The sequence below is a fragment of the Chelonoidis abingdonii genome, chromosome 4, assembly GCF_003597395.2.
Source record: "Chelonoidis abingdonii isolate Lonesome George chromosome 4, CheloAbing_2.0, whole genome shotgun sequence".
Lineage (NCBI taxonomy): Eukaryota > Metazoa > Chordata > Testudines > Testudinidae > Chelonoidis > Chelonoidis abingdonii.
Genome location: NC_133772.1, coordinates 44,997,672 through 45,021,532, shown reverse-complemented (window position 1 = coordinate 45,021,532; position 23,861 = coordinate 44,997,672). Strand labels below are relative to the sequence as shown.

Here is a 23,861-nt window from a genome sequence, read left to right as displayed (position 1 = left end):
AGAGCAGCCTTTTACAGCTCAAGAACATCTGGAGCTCCAGAGAGCTGTCTTTGGCATAAAAATCGACTGTTTCATTCCAATGTGAATCAGTCCTACTGTATGGAGCTGAAACCTGGAGGACACCAAAACAGCTCAGGAGATCCAGACCTTCATTAATAGCTGCCTCAGAAGGATTCTCCAGATCTGCTGGCCAGACACCATCACTAACATCCACCTCTTGGAGAGGGCCCGTCAACTCCCAGCAGAGGAAGAAATCAGAAGGAGAAGGTGGGGTTGGATAGGACATACACTACGCAAGCAGCCAACTTACATCACCAGACAGGCACTGCGGTGGAACCCCCAAGGCAAGCGGAAAAGAGGCCGTCCAAGAAATACCTGGCGACGCGACCTTCAGGCTGATAGCAAAAAAATGGGCTATACCTGGAACCAGCTAGAGCGAATGGCCCAGGATAGAGGACTCTGGAGATCTGTTGTTGGCGGCCCATATCCCGATTGGGGTGACGGGCATGAGTGAGTGATACAGAAGTCCCACAGCCTGAGGGCTTCAAGGCAGAGGGCAGAGGAGCGGGCCCCACCTTGCCTGTTGATCTAGAACATCGAGGCCGTGTTGTCCATGAGGACCCTGACTACCTTGCCCTCCAGGTGCAAGCAGAAGGCCATACATGCCAGCCGCATCGCTCTGAGCTCTTTGACTTTTATGTGTAGGGCTTTGGGTCTGAAAGCTCCCCACATGGGCCCCCCCAACCCAGGTCTGATGCATTGGACATCAGCTCCAGCAAGAGGGCCCTGTCCCTGAACGAGACCCTTTGGAGCATGTTGTTCGGGGTGGACACCATTGCAGGGAGGTAATCACGGCTTCCAGCACGGTGAGGACCTTGTCCATCCTGTCCGTGACCTGGGAGAAATTTGAGGCCAACCAGAGCTGGAGGGGCCTCATCCTGAGTCTGGCATGATGGACCATGTACGTGCATGCCGACATATGACTCAAGAGCTGTAGGCAAACCCAGGCTGTTGTTACCGGGAATCTTGTGACCAAGTCTATGAGACCTTTCAGGGTCTTGAATCTGTTTGGTGAGAGGGAGGCGTTGGCCAACACCGCGTCCAGGAGCACCCCGATAAACTCTATGCGCTGGACCAGGACTAACATGGACTTGGTGTTGTTTACCAGTAGGCCCAAGGTGGTGCACGTGGACAGGAGGAGCGCCACGTGATCCCTCACCTGTGACCGGGAGGTGCCCTTGACAAGCCAATCGTCCAGATAGGGAAATATCTGTACCTCCCTGTGACAGCCCATCCCCTAAGGTCAGGTCAGCGTGGGCTATCCGTCACAGTTCGCAAAGCAGCCCTTCGGCGCAGGGCCGCTTGGTCTAGCGGCCAGAGTCTATAGTGCCCCCTCCAGTGCAGGGCAGCGTGGCCTAATGACCAAAGTCTGTGGCACCCCCTTTGTGTAGGGCAGCTTGGCCCAATGGCCAGAGTGTATAAAACAACCGAAACATGTTGAGTTTCCCCGGGCGGCAGGTACCACTCTGCCACCCTCCCTGGGTCACTTCCTACCAGAGTCTGCATTGGGGTTTCCCGTGAGATGTCGGGTCCTCTGTGTTCAGCAGGTCCAGTTGTCTCCAGGATCTCCTCCAGTTGCCGGGGTGCAGGCAGGCCATGAACAGCTTCAATGCCCAGCGTAGTCAGAGGCTGTGGCTGGCCCTCCGCAGGAGCTTCCCAGGCAAGTCCTTCCCCTGCGGCTTCCCACTCAGAATGAGCTGGTCTCTCTCCCCTTATACTTCTAGAGCACTTGGAGCATGCCCAGTCTTGCCAGGGAGGTGGGACTTCCGCTGTCAATACCTAGGGCTTAACCCTGTCTGGGCTAGTGCGGGGTAAGTGGATCCCGTCACACCCCCGCTGTCTGTGGTAGGCCACTACTACTGACATGGATTCTCTAAACACTCTCGCGACAGTGGACAGCTCAAATGGTAGGACTGTAAATTGGTAATGATTTTGTCCCACCAGAAAACAGAGGAAGCACCTGTGCCCCTTGAATATGAAGATGTAGAAGTACACGTCCTGTAGATCGAGGGCAGCATATCAGTTCCCGGGATCCAGGGAGGGGATGATGGAGGTCAGGGAGACCATGTGGAATTTGAGCTTCACTATGTGCTGGTTCAGACCCTGTAGGTCCAGTATGGGCCTGAGACCCCCTTTGGCCTTCGGGATAAGGAAATAATGGGAGTAATACCCCTTGCCCATGAACTCCACAGGCACCGCCTCTATCGCTCCTAGTCCTAGGAGCCACCCCACCTCCTGCCCAAGCAGAGCTTCGTGCAAGGGGTCCCCTGGGAGCGATGGGGGTGGAGGGGTGGTTGGGTGGGGAGGAGGTAAACTGAAGCGTATAACCCCGGGAGATGGTGTTGAGGACCCATCAGTCCAAACTGAGCGGAGAGCATTCCGGAAGGAAAGCACACAACTGGATGGAAAAGGGAAGCTTTACTTCCCCTGAGTGTCTGGTCAAAATCACCTTTTCCCTGCCTCCTTGCCCTTGGAGGGTCCAGGCTGGGGGGCAGGCTGAGACTATCTCTTATAGTTCCATTGCTTCCTATGGGCAGCCTTGGGAGGGCGGCTGGGGTCGGAATCTGCTGTGGCTTGAACTTAAGTTTTGCCGGAGCCAGGAAATAGAGACCCAGGATCTAGAACAGGGATAGGCAACCTATGGCATGTGTGCCAAAGGTGGCACACAAGCTGATTTTCAGTGGCACTCAGAGTGCCTGGATCCTGGCCACTGGTCCGGGGAGCTCTGCATTTTAATTTAATTTTAAATGAAGCTTCTTAAACATTTAAAAAACCTTATTTACTTTACATACAACAATAGTTTAGTTATATATTATAGACTCAGAGAAAGAGACCTTATAAAAATGTTAAAATTTATGACTGGCATGTGAAACCTTAAATCAGAGTGAATAAATGAAGATTTGGCACAGCAGTTCTGAAAGGTTGCCGACCCCTGATCTAAAGGGTCGTGCGGGAGCCCTGCATGCCATGCAGCCTTGTATCTGTTTCCTCCATGAACAGAGCTTTGACGGACGGACCTGTGATGGCGAGGCATCGGTGATTGACGCCTGGGGCTGTCATGCCTTGGTGGAGACTTGGAGCAGGAACCCGCATGGGAACGGCATCGACGACCGTACTGTGACTGACTGTGATACCCTCTCTGGGACAAGGCCCGATGACGACATCTGCCACGGTTCCATCGATGTCCGCTTTCTGAGGAGGACTGGTGCCACAAGTCCAGGATGGACGGAACCCAGCCTGAGAGTCTGGTCAGAATTGAGGGTGATCCACGTGGACTCTGCCCCAAGCGGAGGCTGGGCAGTGATCGGCATTGAGAACGTTCTGTCGACCGAGACCGGTACCAAGCTGAGGGTGACTGTGGAGATCCCAGCGGCGCCTTGCCGCTGGAGCATGGGGCCGACATCGGCGGCACTCTGGGGACCTGGATGGACAAGACGTCCCGGGCCACCTGGAGGGCTTTGGGTGTGGACAGTATCCGGACATTTGGAGAGGCCTGTTCTGAAGGGGCTGGGCTACTCCATTCTACGAGAGTTGGAGGCCTAGGGCCTGGTGGGGATCGAGGACTACCCGACATGGCCCTAGCCTCTGTCCCAGACTTCTCTCGGTGCTGCTGCAAATAGGGAGTCTTCTCGACACTCTTGGTGTGCCCCATGGATGGGGAGCAGTGCCGAATGGTTGATGGCACCAGCAGATTGCCGCGTACCGACACCTGGTACCCATTACGGCGTGCTGGGGTCAGCCCCAACTCCATCAGAATGGCTTTAAGCCTAATGTCCCTTTCTCTTTTGGTCCAAGGCTTGAACAACTTGCAAATCTTGCACCTCTCGCTGATATGAGTGTCTCCCAAGCAGCGCAAACAGTGTGTGGGGGTCGCTTCTTGGCATAGAACGCTGACAAGAACTGCAGGACTTAAATCCCGGGGCTCGGGCATGTCCCGGCCCAGGCTCACTGATTAGCTAAACGAACTGCGCTAACTAACTATAGGTACTAAATGAACAAACAGTTCTGGGGACAAGCTCTAGCACAACTGGAGCAGAGCTGTTCTGACGTACCTTCACTGGCTGCAAGAAGGAACTGAGGGTGGGGCCAGTGCTCAGCTCCCCTTATACCGTGCTAAACAGGCGCCACTCCAGGGGTCGCGGGGGCACTCTCTCCTACAGGCACTGCTAGGAGAAAAACTTCTGGCATGGGCTGAGCACGCACACCTACTGCGGAATACACATGAGCAATCACTCAAAGAAGAATAACCATTATTCCTTGGTCAGATTAAGTTTGAAACATTTCCCAGGCTTGCAAGTCTCAAGATGAGTTTTCATTCATACATGCTGTGACAAATATTGCCGAAATAATTTGACTAACAGCAATACACACAGTAAGTCTGATGCCACTTCCAAAGTCATTCAGATCTGGAATCTCACAATTCTCTGGATTTGTGCAGGATACAACAATTCACCACTAAAGAAACCACTGATTTTTCTCTTCCATTATCAATGCAAAGACATTTTTCTGTCTATCTGTTTCAGCCCCTGGTTAATGACTAGAGCGGATTTTGTTCTCACATATTCTATGCATTTGTGGCAAAGAGAAGCTCTGAACTCCTCTTACCACCTCCATGAAGAATGAGCAGCAAAGCTGACAACACTTCCGCATGTTAACTAATTAAGTGAGCAGTCTCAGGAATAATTACCCTACACAATCTCCAGAGAACCTCTATCCATTTAAACAGTGTTAAAGTCATAGTGCAAAGATACTGGCAACAACTGTTCAGGCAACAATTGGACTTACACATGGCTGGGGCCAGCAAAGTTCCAGCATGGTTTCCCTGACCACTAAAGACAGGTTTTTGACCACATTATTTAAATTTTCAGGGAGAAATTCCTGGCCAAGCTGATTAGGAAAATGGGCCTAGCAATAACTGTGCTTAGATGGTGTTAAGCTGTAGCAGGAACAGGGTTAAAATGACAAAATGCAGGCACTACAAAGGAAGAAAGATGATCTTACTATTCAGGCCTGGACCAGGACTAGGGCGATCTAGGTTCAATTTCTGGTGCTGTAAACTTCCTGTATGACCTTCGATAAGTCACTGTCTCTGTACCTCAATTCCCAACCTGCTACCGCCATGTTGCATCCTGTTTCCCATCCTTTGTCTGTCTTGTCTATTTAGAGGGGAAACTCTTCAGGCCAGGGACTGTCTCTTACTAGGTGTACGTACAACACCTATTTCACTGAGGCCCAGAGGTTGGTTGGCTCTAGGTGCTACACAGACACAAATAACCAGTAATATACAGATCTTCTACAGTGCTTTTCAACCACAGATGTCAAAGCATTTTACAAAAGGCGGCAAGTAGCGCCCCTCACTTTACAGACTGGAAAATTGAGCAGAGAGAGGTAAAGATACTTGCACAAGTCACACAGTAGGTCAGTGGCAGAGGCAGGAATAGAAACCAGGTCTTCTTAGTCCAGTGCCTTACCCACAGGACTATGCTAGGAATGACAGCCTACTTTTAACATGTACTTCTTATTAAGAAGACTTTCAGGATTAGCATCATGTTTGATTTTTTTTTAAAAGGTTTACTATTTTGTATGTAAGAGGGCTGACAGTATTAGTATCTTTGCAGTGGTTATGCTCTTCTAGAGGGTCAGATCCTGAGAGCTGCTGAATACCTGCACCTTCCACTGAAGCCAATGGGAACTGTGGTATTCAGAACATCTTAGGGCTTGGGCTATGGTTTGGTACACTTCCTAATCTTGAATACATTCAGTTTACTACATTCACAGAATATATTTTACCCAAAAGAGCATCTGAAAAAATCTGACGCTGCTCTAGTCACCAGCTGTCATTTAAAATTCTCTAGAAACCTGCTACCCTGTCTGTTAATACTTAGGTAAGAAAAATGACCAAAAGTCCTGCATTTCCAAAAATCACCAGTAGGCTACTGGAGATGGAAGGACAAAGCAGTAGGTGAGACAGTAAAACAAGCATGCAAAGCAAAATAGAAAGCTGTGCACTGGGGTCAGTATTGCCTGTGAAAGCTACCATGAGATTCCAGTGAGACACACATGGATTCACAGATTTTAAGGCCAAAAGGGAACATTATGATTATCATGAATCATTCTTGTAGCTCTTTTCAGAACCCTTTCCAATTTATTATATACAGAGGTTATAGCTCCCTATTCTACCTGATATTCTCCTGTTCATGCATCCCAGGATTGTATTTGCCCTCTTAACTACAGCCTGGCAGTAGGCCCTCAAGTTCAACTGATTATCTACTATGACCCAACAACTCCCGATTACTATTTGAATTTTTATGTTCAAAGATTTCCCTCCACTCAGTTTTACTCGTCATTATTTTTAACTTTGGGAAATTGACCTTTTTGAAGCAGCAAGAATATCGATTATTGGTCAGGACGATCTTCTGTTTGCACATAGCAAATGAAACTAGATCCTTATTACTTGCACCTGTGTAGCTCAGTGATCAATTCCTATTTATGCATCAGCATGAGATCTAATATAGAATTGCCCCAAGTCAGATGCAATACTTTTTGTACTAGAACACTGTAATTATAATTTTTAGAAACTCCATGGATATTTCACTAGCGGCTGCATGAGATCTCCAGTGTATGTCTCCCAGACTGCACTTCCCTGTGATCAAGCAGTTTTTCTTTTTACACATTATAAATAAATGCCTAAGGAGCCCATCCTGCTTCCTTGCAATTGCATGAAGTTTTTCCTTTTCTCTGCTATGTAGTTCAGACACTTTGTCACAGAGCTCCATGGAGATCTAATGTAGCATTAACTTACCTGCAGTGGACAATGACTGGGGCATTCTTTTCTTCTGCACATTGCATGGCCTCTTCCACTTCCCGCACCAGTTGTAAGAGGGCTGGTGCTTGATCTGGTGTCTTTTGATCTGGCCAGGATGTATACCAGTAATGTCGCAGGTTTCTTACTTCACCACCTTTCTGGGATCCAGTTATACAGAAAATTAGTACACTACTGCAAACATTGTCAAAGATTCTTCATCAAAACTGATAAACTGACAATCTGCTTCTTTGGGCATATCTACACCAGTGAGTCTCAGAGCTTGTGTTGACAGACTTGGGCTCACGAGGCTTTTACTAAAGGGCTAAAAACAGCTGTGTAGATGTTCAGGATCAGGCTCTGAAGTCCAGGGAGGATGGTGGGGCTTCAGAACCTGAGCCACAAAGCCTGCACTGCTATTTTTAGTGCCGCAGCGCAAGCCCAAGTCTATAGAGCCATGCTCTGAGAGTTGCTGCTGTGGGTTTCAAAATGCAGTGTAGACATACCCTGTGAGAACAACAGAAGTAAACCAACGCTCAAGGAAAATGAGCATCCACACACAAAGCCACACACCACAGAAAATTCTGATTTCAAGATCACTACTGCATTTGAGCAAACTGTTAAAAAAAATTCACTAAAAACCCTGCTAAACTCTCATGCTCTTTTTCGGAGTTCTCTTTCCCAGCTTCTTTATATTAGTGCCAAGAGTTGCGTGCAGAACGATGTCTCCTTTATACTAGTCTACAGCCATCTTACTCTCCTCCTGATAGATTCATTCAGTAAGACTACAGTGGTTTATAACACAATTGTTTTACTTAAGTATTTGATAGATTGATTGATTTCCCTTTCTGTTTGTGTATTTTATATAAATAATAATATACAAACACACAGCAAGACATTCAGAGGAAAGTGAGATTTGTGCCTCTAGTTATGGCCTCAAGTTTATCTTGAGGTACATTTCCATTTTCTTCAATGTCTCTGAGTCATTATGAAATCACCAAACATACCACCAAATATTCAGATGTGCTCTTTTATTCTGCATGCCTCAGTTTTTGGTCATTAACACAATTCATCTAAGGCCTAAGTTTCAGAGGTGCTAAGTGGAGCTAGCAATCCTCAAAGTCTTGGCCTGAGCTTTGTAGAGACTGTCTGGAGCAGCCAGCATTCAGCTGAATAATTCTCTTCAAAAGGCAGGTAAGTGTCCAAGGAAAGTTACCTTTAGCTTCCACAGACCTCCTGTAACCATTTGACTGAGTTTTAAGGAAGCACTGGAGAGCAATTTTGGGTTAAGGCTAAGAACTAGGAGTAACATTTTCAAAATTGCCTAAGGCCCAGAATTTTAAAAGGTGTTGCTCTGCTCAGCATTGCAATGCCTAATTAATTTAGTCTTATTTTCAAAGTGACGGACACACTAAGGAACCTTAGTCTCACTGAAAGTCAATGGGATTGTAGGCTGAATGGCCGTCCCTCCTTGTCACTTTCTGAGGGAGGGCACGCCTCCTTGCTGCCATGTACCTGTAAAGGTGAGTTCAAAAGGGGAGAATTAGCTGTACCTAGTGCTCCAGCCCTCCAAGTAGGATGGCAGTCTGTGAGCCCCAGGCCATCAGCCAGGGCAGGGCAGCAAACAGTTAGTCCCATTGACTTTCAGTGGGATTTAGGCTCTTTAAGTCCAGATACTCAAAGGTATTCAGGCTCCGACCTTCCACTGAAATCAGTAGGAGTTAGTTGCCTAACTACCTTTGAGGATTTGGGCCCAGAGTCACTTTTGAAAATGAGATGTAGGATTCCTTGAGAATCAAGCCATGGCAGTCAAGAGCACTAGTTTTATAACTACATTTTGAAAACAGATTCAAAATATTATGAAAAACAGTGGTTCCAAAACACAAATGCAAGAAGAAAAGAAACAGGAATACTTATGTGAAGTTACTCTTCCAGGAGATCGGAAAAAAATAATCACTAGTTCAAGATGCATTTAGTTTTCTTTACATTGTTACTGATTTTATACTTCCCAATCGGAGAACCCTGAATTCAGTGACACTGTATACATTCATTCCTACTGAAAAGAAAATACTCTTTATCTATGCTTTGTTGAGATTCAGGAGGCGTGGGGTTAGGTTGGGAAGAAACAAGGTTTAATTGGTGGTTCAAAGCCCAGAATCATGTTACTGCTAAAGCTGGGATAATCAATCAGTGGCTAGACCCTTGTTAAGTTCCTTTGAAAATGAAAAAGACTTCTTTCTCCCTTTTGCTTTATTCCTTTCTGAATTCCCAAAGCCTGCTAAGGCCTGACCCGTCCTGAAAGAATTACGATAAACCATCCTCAAACCTTGTTGCTGAGAAATGTACACCAGTCTCTGCAGTGCAGCTGGTGGATCGCATTTAATTTCTAATCAGTTTAGATGCTGCAACATCGTACCTCTAGCTAAGGGAGAATGTCCATGGCATTGGAGAATGTGACGCAATTAATGGCTTCTGTGGTTTTCATTACCATGGCATTTATTGTAAGTATACTCCAGAGTGACAGGCATTATTGCCATTATATGATAAAAGAACAGTCCCAGACAATGACATCTCAATAAACAGCTCCTTTATTTCTCTTCTGGCAGTTTGGAACCATTCACCTACCAGATTCGTTTTTTTAGTACTGCCCCACTGATGCTGAAAGCTGAAGCGTTGCTTAGTTGAATAACCAAGTGGGGATGTGACCTTAAAATGAATGGAGGGAACAGGTTGTATGGAAAACGAACTATGAGCTTGGAAACATGTAACGCCAATCAAAGCTTCAGTGTCATTTGTGTCAGCATAACATTCTCATTTCCTGAAGGGATATATGTTATAAATTTAAACCGCTTTTAGTCCTCTCTCCTTTTATATCTGCTGTCTGCTCTTTCCACCTCTTTTCATCTGCCTTGGGGTGGCTGGTGTTATAAGACATGCATGACCCCAACCAACAATTTGGTTTTAAAATTCTATTTCCCCCCCTGTAGAATCCTATATAACTATACACATAAAAGGGGACAGATTTACCCCTGCAATAAATGCACATCTGAGTAGAGCTAGCTGAAATCAGGATTTCCAAACAAAACCAATTTTTTTGACATTTCTCACAAAGCAGAAATCCCCAAAGGAATTCACTGCCAGGATTCTCAGGGCTTCTGGGCTCTCTTGTGCAGACCCAGGAGCCAAGCCCCAGCTAGAGCCAGGATTCCCAGGACTTTCAGGCTCTCTACTCCATGGTAGGGAATCTGGAAACTCTGATACTCCTGGCATGGCAGAGCTGCCGTGCAGTCGTGGACCCCTGGTAAACCTGGAGTCCCCAGGCCAGGACCAGTGCACATGAAGAAGCTTTCCTAGAGCTGTGACCCCATACAGTATGCTTGGTGGGGATGTCCTGGAGCTTTGGACTTTGGAAGTCTGGGGCTCCCAGCCCCCCAAGCAGTCTGCCTGGTGATTCTTAACTGAAAACTTTTTGTGCTTTTGTTTTTTTTGTGTTGAACATTTCCATGCAAAACAGACAGCCATGTCTTGCAAAAATTTTTTACGTGGCTCAAAACTCAATTTTCAGTAAAAAAAAAAAAAAAAAGTTCTGACAGGAAAATTTCGATCAGCCCTGATCACTAGTATTAAACTGCTGCATTTACCAACAATTCTTGAATAACCGTGTCGAGACTACACCCCAGCAGGGATTGTGAATTTCACTGAGATAGTTGCAGTACCTGAGTGAAATTAGCCAAGGCCTCGTCTGTGAGACAAGGGGACTCAAATGAACTTTGGCTCAATTTTATTCTCTCTGTTGTGTCACTTTGTCTGAGACATGGTACAGTCTGCATATTCATGGAAGTAATCTTTCCTTCCCCTTCCCACTTGTCTCAGAGTGTGATCTTCAACGCATCCTCTGCGCCAAATGCATGAGTGACAGACTTTCCATGCTCTTGATCCAGACACAGGGTTTTGTATGCCGGCTCTCTGCATATTAGCACATGGCTGGTGAGACTCAAAGCTGCTTGTGTGAAAGGAGGCTTGTTCGCAGTTTGGGAAGCAATTCTGCTTTGTTATACTGAGTTCAGGGCTGGATCTGACAGATGAAAAGATGTGTGAAGATTATGCAAAGGAGACTTTTCCTATATAAGTATATGTCTTGAGACCATGGAACCTAGCGAGTTGTTACATAGAATGGTAATATCCTGGACCAGATAGCCATAGAGTATTTATAAAATAAGTATGCGCTAGAACTCAGTATTCAGAGGGTGGCATGGCTGTTATTCGTTTGGAAATCTAAACATTTTATTTCAAGCAGTTAACTGGAAGGATACCATAATTAGAAAAGTTAACACTGGGATGTAGTGGTGGAAAAGTGCTCAACAAGCTATCAGCATTTTATTCTGTTTACTGTAGCATGTTTCCTTTAAGCAGTTTCAGTGCTAGTTCACCTAACTGCTTAATAGAATAATAAGGATGATACCCATCAGAAAAGGTTTAGCCGCAGTGAGCAGTGGTGGAGTTACTGTACCATCAGCAACTGCTAAATAGATTGGTAGACACATTACTTAGGGAAACTGGGAGGAGACAACACAGAGGCCAAAGGAGTAGAACAGATGGTCTAGGAGGGACAGGATATTAGATTGGGATTCCTGAGTTCCTTTCCCAGCTTTACTGCTGTCATAAACAGATAGCTAAGGGTTAACGTCTATTTCACCTGCAAAGGGGTAACCAAACACCTGACCAGAGGACCAATCAGGAAACCGGATTTTTTCAAAGCTCAGGGAGGGAATTTCTGGGTGTGTTTTTTTTTCCCCTCTGTTGCTCTCGGCTCTAAGAGTGAACTGTCTCTCTCCAAGGTTTCTAATCTTCTGTTTCCAAGTGTAAGTACAAAGGTAGAAGACAATAGGTTTTTATATTGTTTTGTATTTACATGTGTGTAGTTTGCTGGAATGTTTTAAATTGTATTTCTTTTTGGATAAGGCTGTTTATTCATTTTTCTTTTAAGCAATTGATCCTGTTATTGTCACCTTGATACAGAGACCATTGTTATGTCTTTTTCTTTCTTTTTATATAAAGCTTTCTTTTTAAGATCTGTTGGATTTTTTCCTAGTTAGAACTCACCAGGGAATTGGTGGGAGAAGGAAACAGGGGGGAAGGGAAAATCTCTTTGTGTCAAGTTGCAAAGCTTACCTTTGCAGGACTCTGACTGAGGGTGAAAGAACTTGTCTCTCTGTGTTGGCATTTCAAGACTTGAAAACGTATCTCTAGTGTACCCAGGGCGGGCAAGTTCTGGGAGGAGGTAAAGAGGGGAAGGAAGTGGTGTTATTTCCCTTGTTGTAAGACTCGGGGCATCTGAGTCTGGGTCCCCAGGGAAGGTTTGGGGAGACCAGAGTGCGCCAGACACTGGAATCTGGCTGGTGGCAGCGCTATCAGATCTAAGCTGGTAATTAAGCTTAGAGGAATTTATGCTAGCATCTTATTTTCTGAACTCTAAGGTTCAGATCTAAGTAGGAAAGCTATGACAACTGCATATTCTCAGTGGCATAAAAGTCATCTTAGCTTTCTATATAATATTTTGCACCCAACAATTTGATAAACCCAACAGTATACAAGATGTTTAATAATGTTAATATGAAGACTAGAAGCACAGTTTAAGCTTTTCCAAGATTAACAGCTGCTAGAGATCTCTATACAACCTAGAAAATGTAAAACCTCACATAAGGCCAAATCCTCAGCTAGCGTAAATCAGTAAAATTCCAGGGAAGCCAATCAAGCGAAGACAATTTACACCAGCCGAGGAACTGACCCACATTCCACGAAATTCCTTGTACTCCATACAACATCACCACAAAGTTCATGATGTTAACCTAAAGCCAATGTCTTTAGTATGACTTATAAAAGCCAGTTCAAAGTTAGGTAAGACACAATCCCCAAGCTAGCACATCACCACAGAAGACACTTGCACAGAATCACTCACTGGTCTCTTTCAGTGAATGAACACATTCCCGTTACAAGTGGCTTGGAAGTCTTTAGACTGTACGCATTCAGTCTACATCTCCGACTGTTTTTATTATTGCATTGTTTAATTTGCACAGCGCATACGATTTGTACTCAGTTCTCCATGAACAGTCCTGTTTCAGGCTTTGAATTTCTCTGCTATTGTAAATACATCTGAGCAATCTTACCTTCAGGGTGATGAGTCTTAATCGGTAATCATCTGCTTGTATGACCTGGTCAACTGTGATTTCTGTTCCTTCATAGGTGACCTGTTCCTCTGGCCAGTACTCTGTACATTTCTGCATGCAACATAAAATATATTTAAGGAGACACCAATGGTGGTTCACTTCACTATGCAGAAACTCTGCCAAGTGTATGCTTAGATGAATCAGGATGCTGAAAATTTCTGTAACAGGACGCAACTCAAATTTTTACTTTAAATATAGGGGCCAAAGTTTCAGATAGTCTTCTCTGCAGTCACTCTGGTTAAAATCCAGTGTCTAATTACCTCCCTCACTCACATGCATAAAACTTTGTTTGTGTGTGTGCAATGTGATGTATCTGCACGTTTTAAAATTTCATTTGGGAAGCCAGTAAGAAATGTGGCAGTGTTTATTAATATTCTATTCATTTTTATTATGATAATGATTGATATTCATTAATAATCTGCTCTTTGATCATTAATATTTCTGTGCTATGCACAAACTGACATGGAAATGTACAGTACACCTTTTCTGTCTCTAATAAAGAGCCATTGCTCTCTGCATCAGAAATTATAATCTGTATTTCTTTTCCCTACAAAAGGACATGACTGGAAATGACTCTGGAACATAGAGTGTGTTCAAAACCTCACTATAAAATGGAAAAAGATCCTACACTGAAGCAAAGGAACTAAAAGGAAGAAAGTGTCAGAATACAGATTATAGTTTTGCTAAATCACTTTGACCAAATCCATGGGCTCATTCAGTGCAACTGATACAGTCTGAATAACTGAAGCTATAATCCACATTTAAGGATATATTGTGGCATTTGTGCCACAGTGTTGCCTGAGAGGTAATGGAGAGCAATGCTTCCCAGGGGAAGTACTGGGAAAGATTGTCTCTCACCTATACAATTTCTCCTGGGGCTGCTCAGTGCACATGGAGTAGGCCTTCTGCACATCAGCAGAGACTGCTCCCCTTGTAAGCCTATTCCAGAGACCAATGTGGAGGGGGGTCACTTCTGAACAAATGGCTCCCCAGGGATAAAACAGAGAGCAAGCAGCTCTCATGCTCTCCAGAGTACAGGGGCTGCTATTCTGGGAGGTCTTTGTGCACCCACATAAGTGAAGGGAGAGAGAATTCTTGCAAGCCATCCCTTCTGCAACGTCCAGCACAATCTGGCCCTTAACCATAAACTCTGTGAGCAAGTTTATAAAAAAAAACCCTGCTGGAAGAGAAGGGCCAAGAACTAAAAAGTGTCTCAAAAAGCTGCTGGGCCAAATTCTCTGATGGTGTAAATGGATGCTGCTCCACAAAGGAAACAGTTTTTTCTCTGAATTAATTAGCCTCTCAGAGTTGGTAGGACAACTCCCACCTTTTCATGTTCTCTGTAGGTGTAAATATATATCCTCACTATATGTTCCATTCTACACATCCGATGAAGTGGGTTCTAGCCCACAAAAGCTTATGCTCAATTAAATTTGTTAGTCTCTAAGCTGCCATGAGTACTCCTGTTCTTTTCACAATGGAACTGTGCCACTTCACACTAGAAACAACTATGTCCCATTGTGTCACTGTAAACGCAGACCGAATTTTTTCCCTCCTCCTAAATTGCAGAATCCATTGTAAAAAGCGTCAAATGCGCCAGCATCTATCAATAGCACAGACGCTATGCTACTGAAATGAGTGGAGTAGGATCGCCCACACATTTCTGTGGGCTGTCTGTCAGTTTGGATTATATGTGACAGAGGGCTGGGATACTGAGCTGTTCATCCTCACGTTAGCAAAAAGCCACTGTGTGTAGCAGAAGCACAAAGACTCCTTTACTAGCATCATGGCAGAACAAAGGTTTTAGTTCTGAAGCTACACACTGTGGAGACCTGGTATTTATATATTAATATGTATTAGAAAAAAGGGAATATAGAAGACGTTAGCATGGAAGACCTTACCCTATATTTATGTCTGAGTCTCATAGACCGATTCAATTTTTGATACAAAAGGTATCAGGAAAGAGTCAATATCTCTGTATGTTAGATATATGCTGCAGCCAGTGTCACTACTGTGATGGTAGCATGGCTGTGCAGTGTTTCCTGAGGCTGACATGACAGGTGAGATAGTCTGTTGGTGTTGAATAATAGGAAACACTGATGAAAAGATTATTTTGCATTCTAGTGGTACAACCAACCCAGATGTAAAAACAACAGTGGGAAAGCTTCAGAGCAGAGAAGACAATGAAGGACATGATTGCCTCTTGGTCGCTTCTTCCTTCTCAAGTGTATGGTCATAAAATTTTCAAAAGGACCGAAGTGATCTGGAAGTCTAAATCCCATTTTCTAAAGTAACCTAAGCATTTAGGGCCAGATTTTTAAAGGTAATTGATATAAATGGGAGTTAGGCACATAGGTACTCCCACCAGGCACCTTTCTGCATCTTCAGCTGCTTAAATCACCACTGTTTTGGGATTCTGTGGAATAATGTTGTGATACTGGCCACAGAATCCTAAAACAGTGGTGATGCAAACTCTGGAAGCCTGAGACATTGCAGATAGAATTGTATGGGATGGAGTGGTAGAAAATACATTCAATAACCACAGACAGTTCACTCTCATAAAAACCAATTCTAGCAGGGAGTGATTCAAAAAAGTTTGGAACATCTTAATAGTTGCAATATTTTAACTGCATTTCCCCAAAATGCTAAACAACTGGCGCAGTCCTCCGCATACAAATCATCTTTAACTGCTTCTAGTCATAACTAGCATTATAACATGACATAGTATGTTTAATGAAGCAGGGACGGCTTAATGGAAAAAGGATGCAGAAGAGAAGCCAAAATAAATACAGGATAAAGAGGTTCAGTCTCTGTTACTCTATTGTTTATAGGTATTCATATACAAAAATTAATAGGGCTTGAACTTGGTGGGATGTTGCTTTTGAAACCTTCAGAAATGACTTCAAAAAAGGTAAGTGCAATGTACTATAAACTTTGGTCACTGAACCAACTCATTTATTTCCAGGGTTCTGGCACCTGTGCCTGAAATACCCGCTACAATAGAGAATCGAGACATAGCTCATACGTAATATCATTACCTCATTCATCTCTTCTATATTGGTAATCATGACAATGATGGGAGAACGCTCCTGCCACACCATTCTCCAGAAATCACTGACAGTATTAACTATGGGTCCCTGAGTAGCAATATATACCTTTTCCTCTTCTCCATAGCCCTGCCAACAAAGCAACAATATATCACTATCAAACCATGTGTGCGCACACACGCACATGCCTGGACACTTCAATCTTTACCTAGGGAAAGCTCTCATTGACTACAATGGGATTATTGCCTGAGTAAAGACTGCAGTATCAGGTCAACCATTATCAATCCAAGAGGTATTGTGCTCACTCACTCACTCTCTCCCTCACGCACGTACACACACACACACACAGAGGCAAGGTAGAAGGTGCGATTTCAGGTTATACAAGCAGCAGGCAATACTATGGCAATGGGATGGATTCATGCTACAACAGCCTGGTGGTAACTCTGGGTCAAATCTTGCAGGCATAATTCCCATTGACTTTGCTGGGAGTTTTGCTTGCATCAGGCCAGCGAGGCAGGGAACTTCACAGCAAAAAATGCAAATATCTTGTTTTTATTGGACCAGGATCTTTACAGTTGCGCTATGAGATTCTGTTTCCGATAATACAAAAACAAGAGAGGAAAAGAAACCAAAACAAGATGGTCTTTAGAAGCCAATGGACATTGTGGTTATTCTTAAATGATTAGTTTCTAACAATCTATACAGATACATTGAACTGCTAAGCTCTTACCCTGATGTAGTTAGCATTGATATATGAGCTAAGAGGATCGTCTTGATCAGTTGAGGTAAGGCACACTCTGCTGTGAGGATCTACAATGTGTAAAGAGATAGTTAATAGTTATCAGTCAAGAGGAGAAAAAGGTTCTTAAGATCATTTCTAGCCTTTAGTAAGACAGCTAATTACTTAGGCATATTCATTAGTAGCCAGGACAGATACCTGCGATGCTCTGAAGGGGGCACTGGGAAGTCTCTGATTGAAATGTGTGTATATATCACTGCATTTACTTTCAGTGTGCAACTATCAACAGATATTTGCATGCAACAAAATTAATTATCTTACTAAATTAATATTACTACTCTAAGTAGAGGGGTAGTTCATCATTTATGATTGTAATAGCATTTGAATGATTCTTGGCGTTTGACTATGCTATGTCTAAGATTTGAGATATTAAATTTCATGTAACGTATGCAAGCCCACGACATTACCGTAATTTCCTTTTGCATTAATTTCATTTTTTCATGCATTCAAGTATTATTTAGCAAACACTGTTAACAAGCAATGACTTCAGTGTGGCTTTCTGCCTGAGTAAGGACTGAGTAAAAACTGTGTTAGGACCTCAAGATTTGCCCCATTCGGTTTTATAAATTCTATCCCTAACCTTATTTGTTGGCCTTAAATTAAGGCCTTGTCTACACAGAATAGTTGCACCATTTTCACTATACTGGTATAGTTAAAGCTATACAACCCCTGCTAGAGTAGATACAGTTATATTGATATATTTTAGGGCTTGTCTATACATAAACCGCTACAGCAGCACCTCTGCACGGGTGCTGCTTTAGGACTTCAGGAGAATCCCTCCTGTCAGCATAGGTAATCCACCTCCCCAAGAGGTGGTGTCTAGGCCGACAGAAGAATTCTCCCATAAATGTAGTGCTCTCCATCCCAGGAGTTAAGTCAGTTTCACTGGATTTTTCACATCCCTGAATTATACTGACCGAATTTCCTAGTGTAGACCAGGCCTTATTCATTGGGGAATAAGCCATACCAACACAAGCACTTTTATACCACTGTAAGTGCATCCACATCAGGGGGAGTTATACTGGTATAACTATTTTGGTAAAAAGAACCAACTCTAACTCAGGGGTGGCCAATCTGTGGCTCCGGAGCCACATGCGGCTCTTCAGAAGTTAATATGCGGCTCCCTGTGTAGGCACCGACTCTGAGGCTAGAGCTACAGGTGCCAACTTTCCAATGTGCAGAGAGGAGTGGGGGAGGTCACTGCTCAACCCCTGGCTCTGCCACAGGCCCTGCCCCCACTCCATCCCTTCCCACCCCCTCCCCTGAACCTGCCATGCTCTTGTTCCTCCCACTCCTCTCCAGAGCCTCCTGAATGCCACAAAACAGCTGATTGGGAGGTGCGGGGAGGGAGGGAGAGGCACTGATCAGCGGGGCTGCCGGTGGGTGGGAGGCGCTGGGAGTGGGGCGGGGAGGGGGCAGCTGATGTGGGGCTCCTGGCATATTACTGTGGCTCTTTGGCAATGCACATTGGTAAATTCTGGATCCTTCTCAGGCTCAGGTTGGCCACCCCTGCCCTAACTGAAATAGTTATACCAGACAGAAACATTGTGCAGACCAGGCCTAAGCTGACAGTATCCCTTAAAATATTATCATACACTTACATCACAAAGAAGCAAAAACAATGCTAGTTATTTTTCTACAGTCTTTTCTAAGAGTGTTTTGAGCCTATACTAGGTTTTGTAGTAGGATCTGACCAGGCTGAGATTTTTTAAATGAAAGTAACAGATAAGAATACCTATTTCATAGGTACAAATTTTCATCAGTAGATCTCAAAGTAGATTAATATCATTACTGCCATTTTACAGATGGTGATGCTGAGGCCTGGAGAGATGAAGTGACTTGCTCTAGTGGCAGAGCCAGGAACAGAACTCAGCTCACCCAGGGCCCATTGCCGTACTCTATTGCTAGGCCACACTGCCTCCTTAACATCAATACTTATTGAAAAGTCTTAAAAAGTTTAATAAGGAGTGAAAGCAATATGGCTCTATACAATTAAATAAGGTTGCCTAGAAATTTTGCATAGAACCAAAAAGACTGAAAGAGAACGATATATAATATCTTTCCTTTTTAGATTTTGACCCATCTATGGAGTTCCATAGCAAGGATAAAATTTTCTATTACATTCTGCAAGATAATCCAAAAAAATATAGAAAAATGATAATTTTCTATTAAATTCTGTGGGACTTTTCCATAAGGGAAGAGGTTTCAGATTTTCTGTCAACATGCAAATTTAACAGTTTCTGAAACAGCCAAACTAATCTGCTTAACTTGGCACATCTCCAAAATTAAACACATCCTCGCCCCTGAAAAAGACTCCCCAAAACCATCTTCACCACCACCACCACCAACAACAACAAAATTGGGAATCTGCAAAAGAAATTTACTACAAAAGAAATATAAATTAACTGAATTAGAGCCTATTATCATGTTGCTCACTGACTACAATTAACTCTAGGGTTGCACATAAACTAATCATTATGTTAAGTGTCTGCTTACCTTTCAATGGTAACCGCCTCAAATACTTCTGGAGTACACAGCTGGGTAGGGAATTTTAAGTTTTTTATTTGCTCTTTAATTTTCAGGGTATACTTTTGGTTTCGATGTCACTTGTATAATGAAGTGCCTGCTGCTCCCTAATGTTAGATTGGAGGTCAGATTTGGCTGAATCTGCCATTGGCAAATAGATCAGCATAGGTTTTGCTGTGTAACATGGTCAGCCGTTCCTTCCATAATTGCTTGGTGCAAGCGAACAGTTAGGAAGACCCTCGCGGTGACACAGACAGCATACGCTGTTATTGATTAATCTGGAAACTAAAGAGAGTCAGGAGATCCACATAGTCATGAACCCACTGGCCACCTCTTCAGCCCACCTCGTCGTGACCCCAACGCTCTCTCTTCCATGGTACTGTGAAGAGACAGGCTGAAGAGCACAGCTTTATGGCAGGAAGGGAGTATGCAATACCCCTGTGTAATGTACCAGTTCCCCACCCCTACACTGGAACTGGGTGTGTTCCAGGGACAGAACTTAAATAATTCCAACAGAAGTGATTATGGTGTGTCCTTTGGTTTCCCATGTGGCAGCCTGCCATCCTCATCAACCAAGTGGCACTGGGTTATATTTCATAGAGATGGATGGTTTTGAAATTCCTGATTTTTATTCCCATCAGTGGAAAAGTCTGATTTCCTCTGGATAAATTCCTTGTTAACATTTATAGTCAGTCTAGAGTGGGAGCCAGTCCTTTCATCTAGATGGCTCACAGCAATGGAAATGAATATTACCAGATTTCGTAAAACCGAGGTGGAGTTAAGATCAAGAGAATTAGCTGATTGATGACCAAGTAGTTACTGAATGCACAGGGGAAAAGCTAACAGGAACCTGATTAAGAGCTATAGGCCAAGATTTTCAAAAGTGGCTAGCAATTTTGTGTGCTTCCATTTTTGAGTGTTTAACTTGAGACACCTTAAAGAACTCCAATCTTCAAAAAAGTGCTGGACAACTACCTTTGGAAATCAGGCTCCTTTAAGGTCTATCAGTTTGGGTGCCCAAATGGAGGTACTCAGAATCACTAGTCATTTTTGAAAATCATCGCTGTAATATCCAAATTAACATAAAGGTTGATAGAAATGACAAGGCACCCAACTGTTAGCATGTTTTAGGACCAAAGTTCTGAAATGCTTGACTGAGTGTTTTTAGCACTTCTGGTCCCAGCTAGAAATGTCAAAACATCACTAGAAGGGGTATCTACATGGGATTTCTGACCAAGACTGGAAGTTTAAGAGTTGGAGGTTTCAGGAGAAAGCCTATCCTTGCCACATTTCCACTCTAGGTATGTAGACTAACGTGATTTGCATAGCTGATCAGATTCTAATTTTTGGATACTTATCTGAGCCTAACTGGCACTCTGAACCATTTGGGCTTCCCTAACAAAGCTGCAATAGAGCTTGATGGCGGCATCTATCTGACAATGGCTTAGAGAAAAAAGGGTCTGTCAAAACATTAATATTCAGACACGACATCTTATAATTGTATCACTTTCCAAACTATCTTTAAGTGTGACAGAGGGGAAAACGATAATGGCTATAAAATCAGTCCCAAGCAAAATGTTTCTCAAAATTTCCATTCTTGGCTATAAGCAATAAAACAACTTACATTTAAATAAAGAAAGAAAGATGTATTATATTTTCTTAAAGAGACTGAGCCAAATCTTGAGACCCTTATTCATTTTTCTCTTGGGGCCTTATCCTGAGAAATGCTAAGCACATTAGACCCAATCCAGCACACAGTGATGTAAGTGGGAATCTTGTCATTGACTTTAAAGGGCACTGGACCAATGCCTTCATTAAGAATTAAGTCAGAATTGAGATGTTCAGTACTTCTTAAAACAAGGCATACTGAGTGGCACCTTATGACCTAAGTAGTCCCACTGGTTTCAAAGGAAACACTCAGATGGTACAATACGGCTCAGCATGAGTAAGGGTGTCAGAATTTAGCCCTTAAACACGAGTTTACCGGAGGAAATAAAGTAAAATCTGAATAAAGGCCTGAAGATTTTGGGCAAAATTTTCAAAAGCACCTAGGTAATTTAGGAGCTTAATTTCTATTTTCAAAAGTGACTTAGGAGCTTGAATCCCATTGGCTTTCCATAAGAATTAAGCACCTAAGTCTCTAATGAAAATGGGACATGGGTGCTCTTGAAAACATTACCCTTGCTCTGTGTTAGCTTTAGCCTAGCAGGAGTATCCTGGAGAGGATCTGTGAAAGGCATTCCACTGAAAGCAAGAAACTAAGCAAATACTGGATACTGAGACTTCACTAAATACTGCATCAACGAATTGCAGAATTACAAAACAGGTGTGGAACTTACTTGGGAGAATTGTTTTGTAGCGATTCTTCCGCACTAATCCTGGAATATCATATTCCTTTGGATCAACAAAGTTCATTGGGATTTCCTGTTGGAAGATGTACAATAGACTATATTAATAGATTCACAAGGGGAAAAAAACCATTACGTCTTGACTGTGGAGGAGTAGCAGAGATGAAGTCAATTGAGACATATGGTATAGTAGTTCTAGCAATTTACCACCAAAGCATGACTGATGGTTTCCTTTTTGTGTCAATGGTTTTCTTTTTTGAAATCATGAATATAAAAAAAATGCTCTGGATGACTAATTCTGTGAGTGGTGCACAGTATGGCACTATTTCAGCTCCTAATATTATTAGAAGTGTATTGTGACTTGAGGCATAGATGTAAGCCAAGGATGGTGCGTAAGCTGCATCATCCCAGGAAGCACAGTACTTCAGACACACCCCTCTGAGTCACAATTCTTTGCCTTCTTCCTCCTTGTTAAAACCGGGGCAGTAATTTGCTGCTGGCCTGCACCTGCAAATTACAACACTCTCCATCACAGCTCAACTGCACTGGCCAGGTAGTATGAGGATGGGGGGTGGAGACAAGGAACCACCCATTTTTTGCCCCTTCCCATCCACCTTCTCTGGGAAAGGGGACAGTAAGTAGATACTTTGTGTGTACCTACCTCTCCTACGCAAATAGACCCAAGGTCCAGGTAGCTCACACAGCGCTGTTGGGGGTGGGTTCTTACTCTCTTACACAGGTGTGCAGGCCAAGTCACTAACTGGCCATTAGAGGGTGAGTTCTTCAGAACAGGGCCCTGATCCTCAGTGGGCTCTACCCATGATATAAATATTACATAACAATAGTAATTTCTTAAAAAAGCTTTAACAGGGCTACTTCTTTATCAGAAAGAGCCACGGGGAGAAATAACAAGAGAATTTGCACTGGGTTATGGAGCCTTTCACATTTATATTACAGATTCAAATCTCAGAGCTCAGACTGGTTACATTAGGAGCCATTTGATTGCTCTTCAGTGGGCTACAACATGTGAAATTAGTTAATCAATTCATAGTGGATGCACAGCCACGTAAAGCAGCTGCAGGTGAGAGACCAAGGAGTGAATGTGATCACAGAGACTAAACTCCCCTCAGATCCTGATTTTGACCCCTCAGAACAGGATAGAGCAGGGGTGGGCAAACTTTTTGGCCTAAGGGCCACCTCTGGGTATGGAAATTGTATGGCAGGCCGTGAATGTTCATGAAATTGGGGGTTGGGGTGCGGGAGGGGTAAGGGCTCCAGCTGGGGGTGCAGGCTATGGAGTGGGGCCGGGAGAGGGGTTGGGGGTACAGGAGTATGCTCTGGGCTGGCAACGAGGGGTTCGAGGGCAGGAGAGATATCAGGGCTGGAGTAGGGGGTCGGGTCGTGGGAGGGGGTCAGGGTGCAGGCTCTGGGCGGCACTTACCTCTGGCAGTTCCCTGAAGCAGCGGCATGTACCCATCCAGCTCTTACATGGAGGTGCAGCCAGGCATCTCTGTGTGCTGCCCTGTCCACATTCGCTGCCCCTGCAGCTCCCATTGGCTGTGGTTCTCGGCCAATGGGAGTTGCAGGGGCAGTGTGCAGAGCCTCCTGGCTGCCCCTACACATAGGAGCTGGAGGAGGGACATGCCGCTGCTTCCAGGAGCTGCACGGAGCGGGGCAAACCCCCAACCATGCTCCCTGGCTGGAGCTCCGGAGCAGGGCACGCCCATGACCCCGCTCCCCAGAGGGACTCCAGGGCCAGATTAAAACATTTGGAGGGCCGGATGCGGCCCCCGGAGTATAGTTTGCCCACGCCTGGGATAGAGGCATGAAGGCAGAGCTTGCTCTGGTTCTGTGTTTAATATGTTCTGTGGGTAAACAAAAGGTAGAAGATTGTTAAAATTAAACACTGCATTTTCTACTCCAGGTGCTCTCAGCCTGCCTCTTACCCAAATTCATGGTAGAAAAAGCATTAGTAATCTTCCATTTTAGCAAGCACCCAACCAAAAAAATTAATAAATTGCTAGAATGGAAGTCATATTTTGTGGTGGATGC

The 23,861-nt window shown here is 44.1% G+C and overlaps 1 protein-coding gene across 1 annotated transcript in view; it reads right to left on the bottom strand.

The window, feature by feature from the left end:
* IGSF22 (immunoglobulin superfamily member 22) overlaps window positions 1–23,861 on the bottom strand; it is a 212,263-nt gene that overhangs the window by 71,015 nt on the left and 117,387 nt on the right. Inside the window, exons 8-12 of the mRNA XM_032765505.2 lie at window positions 21,801–21,885; window positions 16,867–16,946; window positions 16,128–16,265; window positions 13,030–13,140; window positions 6,863–7,023 (exon numbers count right to left, since the gene is read on the bottom strand). Coding sequence (XP_032621396.1) covers window positions 6,863–7,023; window positions 13,030–13,140; window positions 16,128–16,265; window positions 16,867–16,946; window positions 21,801–21,885 — 575 coding nt within the window. The remainder of the gene's footprint in view (window positions 1–6,862; window positions 7,024–13,029; window positions 13,141–16,127; window positions 16,266–16,866; window positions 16,947–21,800; window positions 21,886–23,861) is intronic.